This window comes from Sinohyriopsis cumingii, chromosome 10 (genome assembly GCF_028554795.1).
Source record: "Sinohyriopsis cumingii isolate HCF-2022 chromosome 10, ASM2855479v2, whole genome shotgun sequence".
NCBI classification, from domain to species: Eukaryota; Metazoa; Mollusca; class Bivalvia; order Unionida; family Unionidae; genus Sinohyriopsis; species Sinohyriopsis cumingii.
The window spans coordinates 50,269,762-50,285,665 of record NC_142970.1 but is presented as its reverse complement, the minus strand read 5'-3'; the positions used below and the strand labels follow the sequence as shown (position 1 = coordinate 50,285,665).

Sequence of the window (15,904 nt, the reverse complement as noted above, 5' to 3'; positions counted from 1 at the left end):
AGTGAAAGATTTTAAAGCTATCTGAAGGCTTAAGGTACTGTTGAAATTAAAATATTACAGCCCCTCACCCGAAAATTAAATGGGCAGTTCTTAAGCTTACTGGAATCGGGATGAAAATCTCTGAACTATGTTCGACCAGATATTACTATATTTTGTAATAGTTATTTCAGTTTAAACTTGGGACCATCGGTGGCTCAGTGGTTAGAGTGCCCGACTCACAACCGGAAATTTACGCGGTCGACTCCTGCCATAGGACCACCGTCGGTCAGCTACCTTGGTGTTTCCTTGGGCAATGCACTTTACTCCAATGGCATAGGTACTAAATACCCTACTTTCAGCCAGGAAGAACCTTCTTTTAATAGTTGTTATACTCTAATGACAATTTAAGTCAAACTTTAGTAATAAAAAAACAGTTGATATAATTGCTGTATGTATGAAGAAAAAAAACCTGCCTGTTGTAGGGCCAAGCTATGGTTTTGGCAGAGGGGGACAGTACAACTTAGATTTATTTTCAAACCAAAGCTATTTTTCTCTATTACCTCGTGATTGTTTTGTTTTTCTTTTTAAACAATATAATTGGATATATTAAGTTCTATTCGAAATATCTGAAGGATATTTAAAAGAGGTTTAAAGGATTGAGATATATAGTTAGAATATTTTAGCCTCTCACCCCAAAATTAAATGGACCATACTTGAGCTTTTTGGAACGAGGAGGACATTTTCTGAACCAAGTTTAAACTGCAGATAATGTTTTACTGTTATTTTAATCAAAGCCTGGGACACGCGGTGGCTCAGTGGTTAGTGTGACCGATTCACGACTGAAAATTATGCGTTCCAATCCTATCATCGAACCAGCCTGAGTCAACTGCTATGGTATGTCCATGGGCAAGGTACTTTACTCCAGTTGCCTGGCACTAAATAACTTAATTGTGTTGATGTGCCGTAGATTACCAAACCATACCAATCTAACACAAGTGAGCCATACTTGATTCTTTCAATGTACATTTCGTTAACCCTTCAGAATTCCATTCAGTTTTTGAAAAGAAAATCAAGCGTCGCGACTATTTAAGTCTATAATATCATGAAATACAGTTGGCGGTATATGGGATTTACTTTATCCATATATGTCTGATGTTCCATCTATCTTACTTGTTCATGTCAACTTTTCACTATGGGTGAATTTGAGATCATTCTTTTCTTCAAGAATAGTACGCTAGTATCTATAAAAACTACTGAATCGTGCCAGCGACAGCAACACATGATATTATATAATCAGATAAATTAATTTATAGGCATGAACATCACCTAGCGTGCCGTGTATTCCTTAGGTTTTAATTTTCATTTGTCACGTGGTCATATTACGCAGAGTCAAGGTTAATTTTCAGACGAGGAAAACCCTGTGTATCTTGAAGTTTGTCCGTTTTTAAATGCGATTGTCAGCATTAATATACACACCACAAGCTCACTTACATTGTTTCCGACATTCCGAATCAAACAGGAAATTAAAGCAAAATATAATTTGTGAAAATACATGAAACAGAGCCGATTTAAGAGAACTGTTGAATCTTTTTATCTCTACGTCTCTTGAACCAGTCTGTTTTATTTTATATTAGTGGTTAGTTTCGTATTTTGACACCTCCCTCATATATGAGGCAGAAGGCATGTGCCAAATCTTAATCAGCCTAGAGCTTACAAAATCACAGAGAAGCTCAATCAGTAATGTGGTTTACATTTATTTTGAGTTAGGCTTGATATATATATATATATATATATATATATATATATATATATATATATATATATATATATATATATATATATATATATATATATATATATATGGACCGACAATAAGTAATAGACTGAGAAGCATCCAGCTTTGTAAAGTTCAATAAATAATTGATTTCCCAAGAGTACCAAGTGATAGCTATTAAATGAACTTACGGTATTTCGAATTAAATCCAAAGTAATCCATTCATTACTAAGACAAGTCCTAATAAATAAAGTTATGAATAAACTTGAGCAGTATTTCAAACTAAATCAAACACCGAAACTGTTGATGGTCTGCATCGTAGTGATGTGACAATACTATTTTGTTGAATCATAATAATACGATTCAACAATATATCCCTATTTAAATTTCATTATAAATCCTACTATCAAGATTGTTATTTTTGAGCACTTTGTGTTTGCAGAGAAGACTATTTGAATAAAATACTTTGAATAAATAAATTCCAGACAGATGAAGTACTAGACACAACAATAAAACAACTGGATATGCTCAGATCGTACAGCATGAAAAAATAATTTTTTCCAGTAAACAAGATTATATTTAAAAACGGATACATAGAAGAAGAAGACTGATATAGGAATAAGGTTCATACCTAAAAATATTTAGCCATACTTAGAAAGTATGGTCCTAAACTTATAATACAGAACATGGTAATACAATGTCCTTAACTCAGGAGAAATAATATAGATGAACCATACTCCTAGAGAAAAATAATTTCTACGCACTAGTAGTTTGCATTGATTCATGTCATGCAGAAAATGAACTGGAATTTGGACAAGGTCAAAACCACAATTATCCATAGCATTGAATGAAATTAAAAATAATAAAATAAATGAACTAATAAAGAATGCACATTAAATGCACATAACAGTATATATATATATATATATATATATATATATATATATATATATATATATATATATATATATATATATATATATGTGTGTGTGTGTGTGTGTGTGTGTGTGTGTGTGTTTGCGTGTTTGACTCTGTGCGTGCGTGAGAAAGAGAGTCATTCTGTTAGTTTTACCTTCCTTGAATCAAATATATGTATCTCTCTTCTGTTAATAGATGCTGGTAAAACTGAAATAAACCGACCATCTGAGCAGGGAGACAAACAAACTGGACTATGAAAATTTACATATTCAGTAGCATATTAACATATTTGAATTACTTGTGTATGTTGGCTGGGTTATTACGCAGGAATTATGCCGGTGTCTTTATATATTGTGTTATTTCCACGTTTTTTCCCACGTGGTTTCTGCGGGCTGTACAGGAGATCCATTGCGGTGAACATTTCGAATGATTTGATATGTATATATGACAAACTGTGGCTTATCTTGTTCTTAAGTAATTATTGTTTTTCCCTGGTTATTTCAGAGAAATAAATATTGATTTTATATTGAATACTATCCGTTTTTGAAATAGAGGCATGTCATTAAACTTGTTTCAGAACATTACGATTGAATGTGCATATTTTCGTACACAGGTGCAGTTGTCTGACCTAACTCAGACGCAAGTTTCGTTGAACATGTAAACATCCCAGGGTTAATGAGTGCAAATAAAGAACAGACTTTTATGATGTCTAAATATAGCTTGCTAAGCCCTGGAGTGATAAAGCTAATCCACATTGCTTGAAAAATCCACCATTTGGCAAATGGATTCTCTACAATATCAGAGTAACACTTTTCCTGTATCTCCAAATAATGTATCCTTTGCGGGTCGAATCCGAGTTGCATTCTGTAACTTTTTCCCCCAGATTACTTGTTTTATGAATGACGGGAGTTAATAAAAATAGCAATAGTATTATTTTGAGGTTTAACATTTTCACATTCCTTTAATAAAATAACGTGTGGGAGAGAGGAAAAGAAAGAATATACACTATGTGTCGGGAAAAGAGTTTTAAATGGAAACGGATTATTTATGCTGATGGATGCATATCTTCCAAGCACCTTGTCACTGGCAAAGTCCTTCGTAAAATTTAGTACTTCTTAGGTAGTCAATGTTACCATTATAACTTCATACATTGAAATGTAGGCCACGGAACCCTCTAATCATGCAAAAACACCCGCTCGAAGATGAAGAAAAAAGAGCAGCTAACACTTTTAATGTCTTCTTTATGGACTGTCATAACATTCTTCAAACGCGTTTGATTATTTTCAAGTAATGTTTAACTTGGTTCAGCAGTTATCGTAAATTCTGTAGCATACTTAAACATCGTATGAGCGACAGCATTTACTTAGTCGAAAGTAATCGATAATTGGTTTTCCGCTAATCGCGTAGTTTGTTTTTCCACACAATCGGATATTTAAGCTTCTCATGTAATGGCTGCTGTAGGCAGACGTGCACAAAGTTGTTTGGTTGTGAAAAGTAAGAATTACACATACCATATAACATACATGTATGATACATTTAAGCGAGGGTCCGTAATTAAAAAACCGATATCTATATGAATAGTAGAACTACACTCGTTTTCATTTCGCAAAGGATTCGCATGAAATGATAAAATTATTATGCAAACAAATCATTCATGCGAAACGTTTCTTCATTTTGCAAAAGTTTCCATTTCACATATTTACGTTACTTAGTTCGTCATGACCCATAATGCTAAAAGTAGCTATATGTCATTACAGGGTATATTTACACGGACAACCAGTAAACATACTTATAGTCATTTTATTGATTCTGTGTCATATAAACCAATAGAGGCTATGTAATTCTTATGATGTGTACATTGTGGTTGAAAAGCAGCGTGCTAAGTGTCAACGTTAGAAGAGTCAAATGTGTAATTTTAGCATCTTGGAAGCCATCCTACCTCTTCCACCAAAGGTGAAAGTAAAACAAATTGAAATGAAGGAAATACAGATCTTCATGGCTTTGTTTGTTGAGACTGTTTACATCAAAAGACCTTTAAAATTCTTAGATTCTGAATGGATTCCGGTTCATTCTGCCATTGAGAACATTAAGCATTTTGTAGCTTTGTTTGTTGTCAAATATTAAGTACTGTAGTTCATCTCTGAAATTCTTACAACAACATTACCAACTAATATTGATAATATCAATATTACTCGTTATATTCCTACATTTATCTGACTGCTGATTTGGCAGATACCTCTTGCTTAACTTCATGAAGAGACGCATGTGCCACTGGAAATTATGCGACGAGTCCAATTAGAGTTTGACCAATATTTGAGGCAAGACAACTCCTGCAAAATGCATTCAACTTTTCAGTCCTTAATACTGATGATTCAGCTGTTCTTTAAACTGTTACGTGACACTCACTGCTTACAGTTGAAAAGTGCACATTAATGTTTACTTTCATCAGATAAAAATGTAGTTATAAAAAGAAGAATAGTGTAATATTAAACTTAACTTGTAACAATATAAATTTAATTTCCAGTCCTGATAAGGTAACACTATGATAAGTCTCCATACTTAGCATGATATATAACCTTTCCTGAACAAAAATAATATTTTCAAATGTTCAGATTGTTTTCAAAAATGTATACACACTGCATGTTTAAAATACCAACTTACTCGAACAAAAAATTTGTCTGCAAGTTGCAAAATTTAAAAACTCATCTTCAAAGAAAAATCGACATACTAGTATTTACGTACCAGTTTCATTTATTTCAGGTATTATTATTTGATTCTGCTGAAATGTAGCATTGTTTTCATTAGTATCTCTGATTTAAAGGACTATTCAAAGTTTATTTTATATCTTCCTCTCACAAATAAGCAACATAAATTGTAGTCTTTTTCATTTTTTTGAAATAGTTTTCATTGTCTCACAAACTTATTTCAATCCCACATGACAAATACATATAGAATCCAAGAAGAGGCTCGTAGAATGAAAACTAAACATTGACAAAGGAAAGTAGTCTCGCTGTCTCTGTAGTCTAGATGTGACTGTAGCTTGCATATAATGTAGTCAGGCTGTGAATGCAAAGTTTTCAAGGAAAAACTGAGATTTATTGATGGACACTGGTGAATGAGATTTCTACTCTTGGCTGCCTTGGACGGGTCTGGATACATAGGTGAGGATTAGAATAATTGAATAGTTCTATGTTGCTATTTGTGAGGGATCAGTAAATCATAACAAGTTGTATCTTCTGATTTCTACACTTTGTATTAAATCGGATCGAGGTAAATTTTATTATCGAAGTTTGTACGAGATTCTTGTTTACACGTCACTAAAAGAAGTCAAATTGCTACCATTGAAAATAGTGCGTGGCTTTAGACATCTGGGGGTCGTGCTTGGCTGTCTTTTAAAAATGTATATTCATTTTAACACCACATAGTCGTAATAGTTCTAAGAGTGAAGTTAGAAAGATACTAACATTATAAATTGTCTTTATGTACATTTAGCAGATAACACGGATACATATCTTTGTTTCATTTGTTTATTTCTGCTGCATCGTCTCTTTCGTTCAGTGTCTCTGGCGCAGCAACCGCAAAGCATCATTAATTAGGAAACCTATATGCCACATTGCAGCACTGTGTTCATTTTTTAACATCATCGATATGCAGAGTGCTTTGCATGCGTCCATATACATCGCCTCCTGTTTCAAACAACATGCCAGCAGGTTTAGAGCGTAGCATCTGTCTCCAATATCTTTGTAAAATACGACCCACATCATGTTGTCCAAGGCAGCCATCTTGTGAAAAGTTTTTCCCTGTCGGAAGTAACATTGGTACTCAAGGTAGTGCAAGAAAAACTGTGGATCAACAAAAGGCCACTGTTCAGAACGGATGTCGGCTATGTGTGAACCTCTTGATGGGAGCATCTGCAGAAGTAATGCTTTAGGCATGCAATGAATCTCTGATGGAAAATAAGATACTGGAAGGGCAACATATTGTCTCACAAAATCGGCTGCTGAGAGATTGTCCTCCAATATTGTACAGAGAACTTGTTCTGGCGCACGAGTTTGGCAATCAGTGACCAGGTAGGTATAATTCTCTTGAATCTGATGAATAATATTCTCTGTCATGGTGACATTATCCTGCATCAAATAAAAACCAGCTAGTTTCAGTCTTCCAGAGGCCACATCAGACGAGCAGCCCAACACGAGAAGGTCGTGAGCGTAATTATGAGTTTCCTGGTCAATGACATCATGTGCTAAACACTGGGAGGCCAGATCTGAACCAAGACTAGAGGAACAGAGCATCTGAAGTACTGTCCGTATTGCTGCATGTGTGCAACATACTTTCTCCACAAAAGCAATTTTGTGTACCAGATCTAGACAAGCAAATCTCATCCTAAAATTGTGTATGCTAGCACTTAAAACAAGAATTGCTAACCTCATAGATTTCACGCCCTCTGTCGCCCGATTCATTGAATCGATTAAAGATGACTGACAAAGACGAGTCAGTCCCTGACCTATATCATCACATGACAGCCTGAGAAAATATTTTCCCTCCTGTCTCACGAGACCATGTAGAACAGCTAGCAACTGAACTTGGATATAGCCATACACTTTACCCTGGAACATGTTCTCTCCTGGTATAAAGTAATTTGGGCAGTAACCATTTTTAACCCATTGGCACAGTGTTCTCAAACATAGATCAACACACAATAACAGATTTTCGGGTTGCCACAGGGAAGACGGTGTACTTTCTAACATATAGAACACACACGTCTTGCAGTGATAACTGCTCAACGCTTTTTCTCCACAAATTGGTTGCACGAAATTTTTCTTGATCATTTTCAGCAAAACATAGCATTTGTATTGAGTTGAGTTGAATTGCCAGACAAGAATTTTTTCTCTATATGAAATGGATATTCTCCACTCCAGATGATTCTCTGGACTGAGTGGATGACCAACTGGAACCAGTACAGCACCAGTCTGCTTGATAAGATCTACATTTGCTTGAGATGGGTAGTTGTTGATTCTGCTTTCCCACTGAGAGGCCTGACCAGGCCAAGATCTGACTCTCAATGCCTCCACAATATCCACTGAAAGACTTCCGTTTTCGTTCTGACTTGTATATGCTGGACCATGCCGCTCCATGTCACCAATGAACATGAAATTACGACTGCATAAAACAGAACGACCGAATGAATCCAATAAGTGACCTTCATTTTGATCATTGAACACTGGTAATGATGAATCTCTATCCAATACTTGTAATTTCACATACCCAGGTGGAGTCCTCGCATCACTGACCATGATGTGTGTAAATTTAAATGTTTCCAAGGACGGGATACTCTGCAGCACGCCAAAGCTGGGAACACAAGTAAGGATATCAAGGTCTGACTGTAGTCCTTGGGTGGTGGTAGCCTCAGCCTGACTCCCGAAGACATGAAAAGGAATTTCATTAACCATAGACTCAATCTCGTCTGCCTGAAAGATCATGTGTATCCTCTTCCAACGTATGTCCTCCCTCAGTCCCACTTTGTCCAGGACATTGAATAATCTAAGAGATACATCGCTATAATACATGGGAATGATTCCTTCCATCATTCTGTGCGTGCATTTGGATACCTGCAAAATAATAATGATAATAATAAACAATAATAACAATCATGTGGAAAGTATCATTCGTTTCATATATTCAATCATCTATATTCTTTCATCTTAAAATGTTTCCAAAACGCTTTCGTTACTTATGGCTATAAATATTGCAACATGCCATTGTTGAAACATTCAATCGAAATATCGGAAATTAATTTATCGTCGCTTGAAATAACGTACTGTTTTAATTACTCCGACGTGTAGCACGGGGTATGGTTAAAATGTATAATTCTGCAAGGTATCCAAACTATTAATATTTCAAATGTTCTCCTTTTCTGACCAATGTTATCATACAGCATTTTTTAAATCTCTTTGCTCCATACCGGCATGAAAAAGAAATCATATGACCAACCCAATTTGAACACCTGCATTTTCATTGTCACAACACTTGCAGAACATATTGTGCAAGATACGATGGGTGTTTCAACAGTAACACAAAAACTTTAATTAGTGAACAGTACGTCAATGAATCCTATCAGTGACCTTCCCATACACCTCTACACATCTTCTACTTAAGGTTATTCAATTGTTAAAAGCCAATTTGTATTAACTTCTTGGTATGGTTTTCATGTAGTGATCAACTTCACTTCTAACCGCATGGTGGCTTTCAACATCGTATGTCCCTCAAAGTGATTTGGTATAAAAAAATATATAGAGAGAATACCCATGTTTGTGTCATATTAGCGCATATTTAAATGTAAGTTTTAAATTGTCTAATTGCGATGAAGAGTCAAGATAATGATATTTGATAAAAGTAACATGGACGTCAGAGATATTCTAAATATAATGGTCTCTTTTTCTAAAAGCTCGTTATTACGTACATCCCGTGCAACTGTGTAACACAACAAATACCTTGAAGTACTTTTGCCGCTTGTATTTAATTTAATTATTGAAATATTAACATAGACCTGCCCATCCATCCATCCATCCATGCCTGCATGCCTACATACATACCTACATACATACCTACATACAATGCATACAATACCATACATACAATAAAATACATACAATACCATACATAGAATATCATACATAGAATACAATATATACAATCATACATGCAATACCATACATACATACAATACCATATATACAAACATACATACATACATACATACGCCAGATTGAAGAGAAAATCATTTTCAATTATGTTGAATTATGCATTATTTAAAATAATGTTATTTTCTTCAGAACAGTCGTAAGGTGTACCGATTAGTGTCGTTAGAAAACAGCCTGTTATGTTACATCACATTGTCCTACAAAGCATATCTCAGTGCAAACCTCTAAGATACGTCAACATGTTCATGTTTGTACATATCCTATTTTCATAAGCTAAGTTCTTCAGTAATTATCAAACTTTCGACAGCATGGGCTTAGACTGTTAAGTGAAACATTACGAAAACTCTACTGCAGATTATATTGAATCAGTCTATATAAGATTGACAACTTTATTCAAATATCTTGCCAATATCTGTATCATTACTTTCTGATTGAATCATTGGTAATGAATATCAAGGCAGAATACAGAATAACCCTACATTCAGGCGCGTCGAAGTGAGCAGAGTTAGCCAATAAGTCATATGGAATTGTGCGGATATTTACTTTATTTGCCATCATATTGTTATTCAGATTAACGAGTTTCTCAAAACCGGAGACACGTAATTTTTTCGTACTATTTTTGTGAATTTTTGTACATCTTATATTTAGCATTTTCATCGGGATTTTTAATGTCGCAAATGAGGGCAAAGGAGGTAAATAGTAAATATGAACCAGTTCAAAACAGAAAAATAGTTGTCAGTCAACTAGAATTTGTGCCAACAGACTACAACCAGCTTTTCACTAACTAGAAGTTGTGTGAAGACTCTGCAACCATCCTTTTTTCATTAATACGTGTTTGAACTGGGGTGTTTTAAGTTATGAAACCGATTTATTAGTTTGCTCGATTGGTGCTGTCTCTTAACCTGGGGTGGCTAAGTGGCGTGTGTGTAAATCAAGCAAAGCTATTGATCACAGTAACAAGAGAGCCAATATATGGTAGTGAAGACGTTGATCATACTTTATGTATACTTAACTTATTTGTACCATTGCAATTGTATTTACTGTCGGGGGGGGGGGGACAGAGAGAGACTGAGAGATTTAAATAGTTTCGCGGGGGAAGGTGGTCGGGATGATATTTCAAATTATTTTTTCCAAAGCTATATTTTATCATGTAAACCTGTATTAAGCCAACTTTTGTTTTTATTTCATGGGTTCTTTTTGAACGAAGTGGAAGTGATAACCTCGATATAACAGGCAAAATAAAACCTGTTATTTCTCTGTTCTAAATCTAAACAGTATTTGATAATGTAACGGAAATATTACTAATTGCATGGTACTTTCCCGGGATATATGGATACCTCCAAACGTTTTAAATCCAATATACACTATGTGCCTAGCGACGAAAACTGCCAAACGACTGATTAATCAGCAATGCATAATTAAAATCAAGGCTTTGTAGGTGATATTATTTTCACTGCTAATAAACCACACACTAGCTCATTCATATATATGTGTGTGGTTCGTACCTTATACACTGGAGACGGTCATCCGCCATTTTAATGTACTACGTTGTTTGTTTACACCATGATCAAGTTCTCCGCACCGAACTAATTGTTAACACAAATACATGTTTCCATACCTGTTTGATTGACCAACCCTATTTACAGAATGCTGCTCATTATTTATTAATTCGCTTGAATATCTCTTCCATATCTTGCCTTATCCCCTCTTGGTTAAGATTCAAATACGTTACTTAGTTCGTCATGACCCATAATGCTAAACGTAGCTATATGTCATTACAGGGTATATTTACACGGACAACCAGTAAACATATAGTCATTTTATTGATTCTGTGTCATATAAACCAATAGAGGCTATGTAATTCGTATGATGTGTACACTGGTTGAAAAGCAGCGTGCTAAGTGTCAACGTTAGAAGAGTCAAATGTGTAATTTTAGCATCTTGGAAGCCATCCTACCTCTTCCACTAAAGATGAAAGTAAAACAGACTGAAATGAAGGAAATGCAGATCTTCATGGCTTTGTTTGTTGAGACTGTTTACATCAAAAGACCTTTAAAATTCTTAGATTCTGAATGGATTCCGGTTCATTCTGCCATTGAGAACATTAAGCATTTTGTAGCTTTGTTTGTTGTCAAATATTAAGTACTGTAGTTCATCTCTGAAATTCTTACAACAACATTACCAACTAATATTGATAATATCAATATTACTCGTTATATTCCTACATTTATCTGACTGCTGATTTGGCAGATACCTCTTGCTTAACTTCATGAAGAGACGCATGTGCCACTGGAAATTATGCGACGAGTCCAATTAGAGTTTGACCAATATTTGAGGCAAGACAACTCCTGCAAATACATTCAACTTTTCAGTCCTTAATACTGATGATTCAGCTGTTCTTTAAACTGTTACGTGACACTCACTGCTTACAGTTGAAAAGTGCACATTAATGTTTACTTTCATCAGATAAAAATGTAGTTATAAAAAGAAGAATAGTGTAATATTAAACTTAACTTGTAACAATATAAATTTAATTTCCAGTCCTGCTAAGGTAACACTATGATAAGTCTCCATACTTAGCATGATATATAACCTTTCCTGAACAAAAATAATGTTTTCAAATGTTCAGATTGTTTTCAAAAATGTATACACACTGCATGTTTAAAATACCAACTTACTCGAACAAAAAATTTGTCTGCAAGTTGCAAAATTTAAAAACTCATCTTCAAAGAAAAATCGACATACTAGTATTTACGTACCAGTTTCATTTATTTCAGGTATTATTATTTGATTCTGCTGAAATGTAGCATTGTTTTCATTAGTATCTCTGATTTAAAGGACTATTCAAAGTTTATTTTATATCTTCCTCTCACAAATAAGCAACATAAATTGTAGTCTTTTTCATTTTTTTGAAATAGTTTTCATTGTCTCACAAACTTATTTCAATCCCACATGACAAATACATATAGAATCCAAGAAGAGGCTCGTAGAATGAAAACTAAACATTGTCAAAGGAAAGTAGTCTCGCTGTCTCTGTAGTCTAGATGTGACTGTAGCTTGCATATAATGTAGTCAGGCTGTGAATGCAAAGTTTTCAAGGAAAAACTGAGATTTATTGATGGACACTGGTGAATGAGATTTCTACTCTTGGCTGCTTTGGACGGGTCTGGATACATAGGTGAGGATTAGCATAATTGAATAGTTCTATGTTGCTATTTGTGAGGGATCAGTAAATCATAACAAGTTGTATCTTCTGATTTCTACACTTTGTATTAAATCGGATCGAGGTAAATTTTATTATCGAAGTTTGTACGAGATTCTTGTTTACACGTCTCTAAAAGAGATCAAATTGCTACCATTGAAAATAGTGCGTGGCTTTAGACATCTGGGGGTCGTGCTTGGCTGTCTTTTAAAAATGTATATTCATTTTAACACCACATAGTCGCAATAGTTCTAAGAGTGAAGTTAGAAAGATACTAACATTATAAATTGTACATTTAGCAGATAACACGGATACATATCTTTGTTTCATTTGTTTATTTCTGCTGCATCGTCTCTTTCGTTCAGTGTCTCTGGCGCAGCAACCGCAAAGCATCATTAATTAGGAAACCTATCTGCCACATTGCAGCATTGTGTTCATTTTTTAACATCATCGATATGCAGAGTGCTTTGCATGCGTCCATATACATCGCCTCCTGTTTCAAACAACATGCCAGCAGGTTTAGAGCGTAGCATCTGTCTCCAATATCTTTGTAAAATACGACCCACAGCATGTTGTCCAAGGCAGCCATCTTGTGAAAAGTGTTTCCCTGTCGGAAGTAACATTGGTACTCAAGGTAGTGCAAGAAAAACTGTGGATCAACAAAAGGCCACTGTTCAGAACGGATGTCGGCTATGTGTGAACCTCTTGATGGGAGCATCTGCAGAAGTAATGCTTTAGGCATGCAATGAATCTCTGATGGAAAATAAGATACTGGAAGGGCAACATATTGTCTCACAAAATCGGCTGCTGAGAGATTGTCCTCCAATATTGTACAGAGAACTTGTTCTGGCGCACGAGTTTGGCAATCAGTGACCAGGTAGGTATAATTCTCTTGAATCTGATGAATAATATTCTCTGTCATGGTGACATTATCCTGCATCAAATAAAAACCAGCTAGTTTCAGTCTTCCAGAGGCCACATCAGACGAGCAGCCCAACACGAGAAGGTCGTGAGCGTAATTATGAGTTTCCTGGTCAATGACATCATGTGCTAAACACTGGGAGGCCAGATCTGAACCAAGACTAGAGGAACAGAGCATCTGAAGTACTGTCCGTATTGCTGCATGTGTGCAACATACTTTCTCCACAAAAGCAATTTTGTGTACCAGATCTAGACAAGCAAATCTCATCCTAAAATTGTGTATGCTAGCACTTAAAACAAGAATTGCTAACCTCATAGATTTCACGCCCTCTGTCGCCCGATTCATTGAATCGATTAAAGATGACTGACAAAGACGAGTCAGTCCCTGACCTATATCATCACATGACAGCCTGAGAAGATATTTTCCCTCCTGTCTCACGAGACCATGTAGAACAGCTAGCAACTGAACTTGGATATAGCCATACACTTTACCCTGGAACATGTTCTCTCCTGGTATAAAGTAATTTGGGCAGTAACCATTTTTAACCCATTGGCACAGTATTCTCAAACATAGATCAACACACAATAATAGATTTTCCGGTTGCCACAGGGAAGACGGTGTACTTTCTAACATATAGAACACACACGTCTTGCAGTGATAACTGCTCAACGCTTTTTCTCCACAAATTGGTTGCACGAAATTTTTCTTGATCATTTTCAGCAAAACATAGCATTTGTATTGAGTTGAGTTGAATTGCCAGACAAGAATTTTTTCTCCATATGAAATGGATATTCTCCACTCCAGATGATTCTCTGGACTGAGTGGATGACCAACTGGAACCAGTACAGCACCAGTCTGCTTGATAAGATCTACATTTGCTTGAGATGGGTAGTTGTTGATTCTGCTTTCCCACTGAGAGGCCTGACCAGGCCAAGATCTGACTCTCAATGCCTCCACAATATCCACTGAAAGACTTCCGTTTTCGTTCTGACTTGTATATGCTGGACCATGCCGCTCCATGTCACCAATGAACATGAAATTACGACTGCATAAAACAGAACGACCGAATGAATCCAATAAGTGACCTTCATTTTGATCATTGAACACTGGTAATGATGAATCTCTATCCAATACTTGTAATTTCACATACCCAGGTGGAGTCCTCGCATCACTGACCATGATGTGTGTAAATTTAAATGTTTCCAAGGACGGGATACTCTGCAGCACGCCAAAGCTGGGAACACAAGTAAGGATATCAAGGTCTGACTGTAGTCCTTGGGTGGTGGTAGCCTCAGCCTGACTCCCGAAGACATGAAAAGGAATTTCATTAACCATAGACTCAATCTCGTCTGCCTGAAAGATCATGTGTATCCTCTTCCAACGTATGTCCTCCCTCAGTCCCACTTTGTCCAGGACATTGAATAATCTAAGAGATACATCGCTATAATACATGGGAATGATTCCTTCCATCATTCTGTGCGTGCATTTGGATACCTGCAAAATAATAATGATAATAATAAACAATAATAACAATCATGTGGAAAGTATCATTCGTTTCATATATTCAATCATCTATATTCTTTCATCTTAAAATGTTTCCAAAACGCTTTCGTTACTTATGGCTATAAATATTGCAACATGCCATTGTTGAAACATTCAATCGAAATATCGGAAATTAATTTATCGTCGCTTGAAATAACGTACTGTTTTAATTACTCCGACGTGTAGCACGGGGTATGGTTAAAATGTATAATTCTGCAAGGTATCCAAACTATTAATATTTCAAATGTTCTCCTTTTCTGACCAATGTTATCATACAGCATTTTTTAAATCTCTTTGCTCCATACCGGCATGAAAAAGAAATCATATGACCAACCCAATTTGAACACCTGCATTTTCATTGTCAACACTTGCAGAACATATTGTGCAAGATACGATGGGTGTTTCAACAGTAACACAAAAACTTTAATTAGTGCACAGTACGTCAATGAATCCTATCAGTGACCTTCCCATACACCTCTACACATCTTCTACTTAAGGTTATTCAATTGTTAAAAGCCAGTTTGTATTAACTTCTTGGTATGGTTTTCATGTAGTGATCAACTTCACTTCTAACCGCATGGTGGCTTTCAACATCGTATGTCCCTCAAAGTGATTTGGTATAAAAAAATATATAGAGAGAATACCCATGTTTGTGTCATATTAGCGCATATTTAAATGTAAGTTTTAAATTGTCTAATTGCGATGAAGAGTCAAGATAATGATATTTGATAAAAGTAACATGGACGTCAGAGATATTCTAAATATAATGGTCTCTTTTTCTAAAAGCTCGTTATTACGTACATCCCGTGCAACTGTGTAACACAACAAATACCTTGAAGTACTTTTGCCGCTTGTATTTAATTTAA

At 35.5% G+C, this 15,904-nt stretch overlaps 2 protein-coding genes across 2 annotated transcripts in view; both read right to left on the bottom strand.

The window, feature by feature from the left end:
* Positions 1 to 6,225: 6,225 nt before the first annotated feature.
* Positions 6,226 to 8,256, bottom strand: LOC149790130 (uncharacterized). The gene has a single exon (XM_089973170.1). The coding sequence runs from the start codon at positions 8,254 to 8,256 to the stop codon at positions 6,226 to 6,228; it is 2,031 nt and encodes a 676-aa protein (XP_089829296.1).
* Positions 8,257 to 12,935: 4,679 nt separating this feature from the next.
* LOC149790129 (uncharacterized) overlaps positions 12,936 to 15,904 on the bottom strand; it is a 55,672-nt gene continuing 52,703 nt past the window's right edge. Inside the window, exon 2 of the mRNA XM_089973168.1 lies at positions 12,936 to 14,990. Coding sequence (XP_089829294.1) covers positions 12,936 to 14,990 — 2,055 coding nt within the window. The remainder of the gene's footprint in view (positions 14,991 to 15,904) is intronic.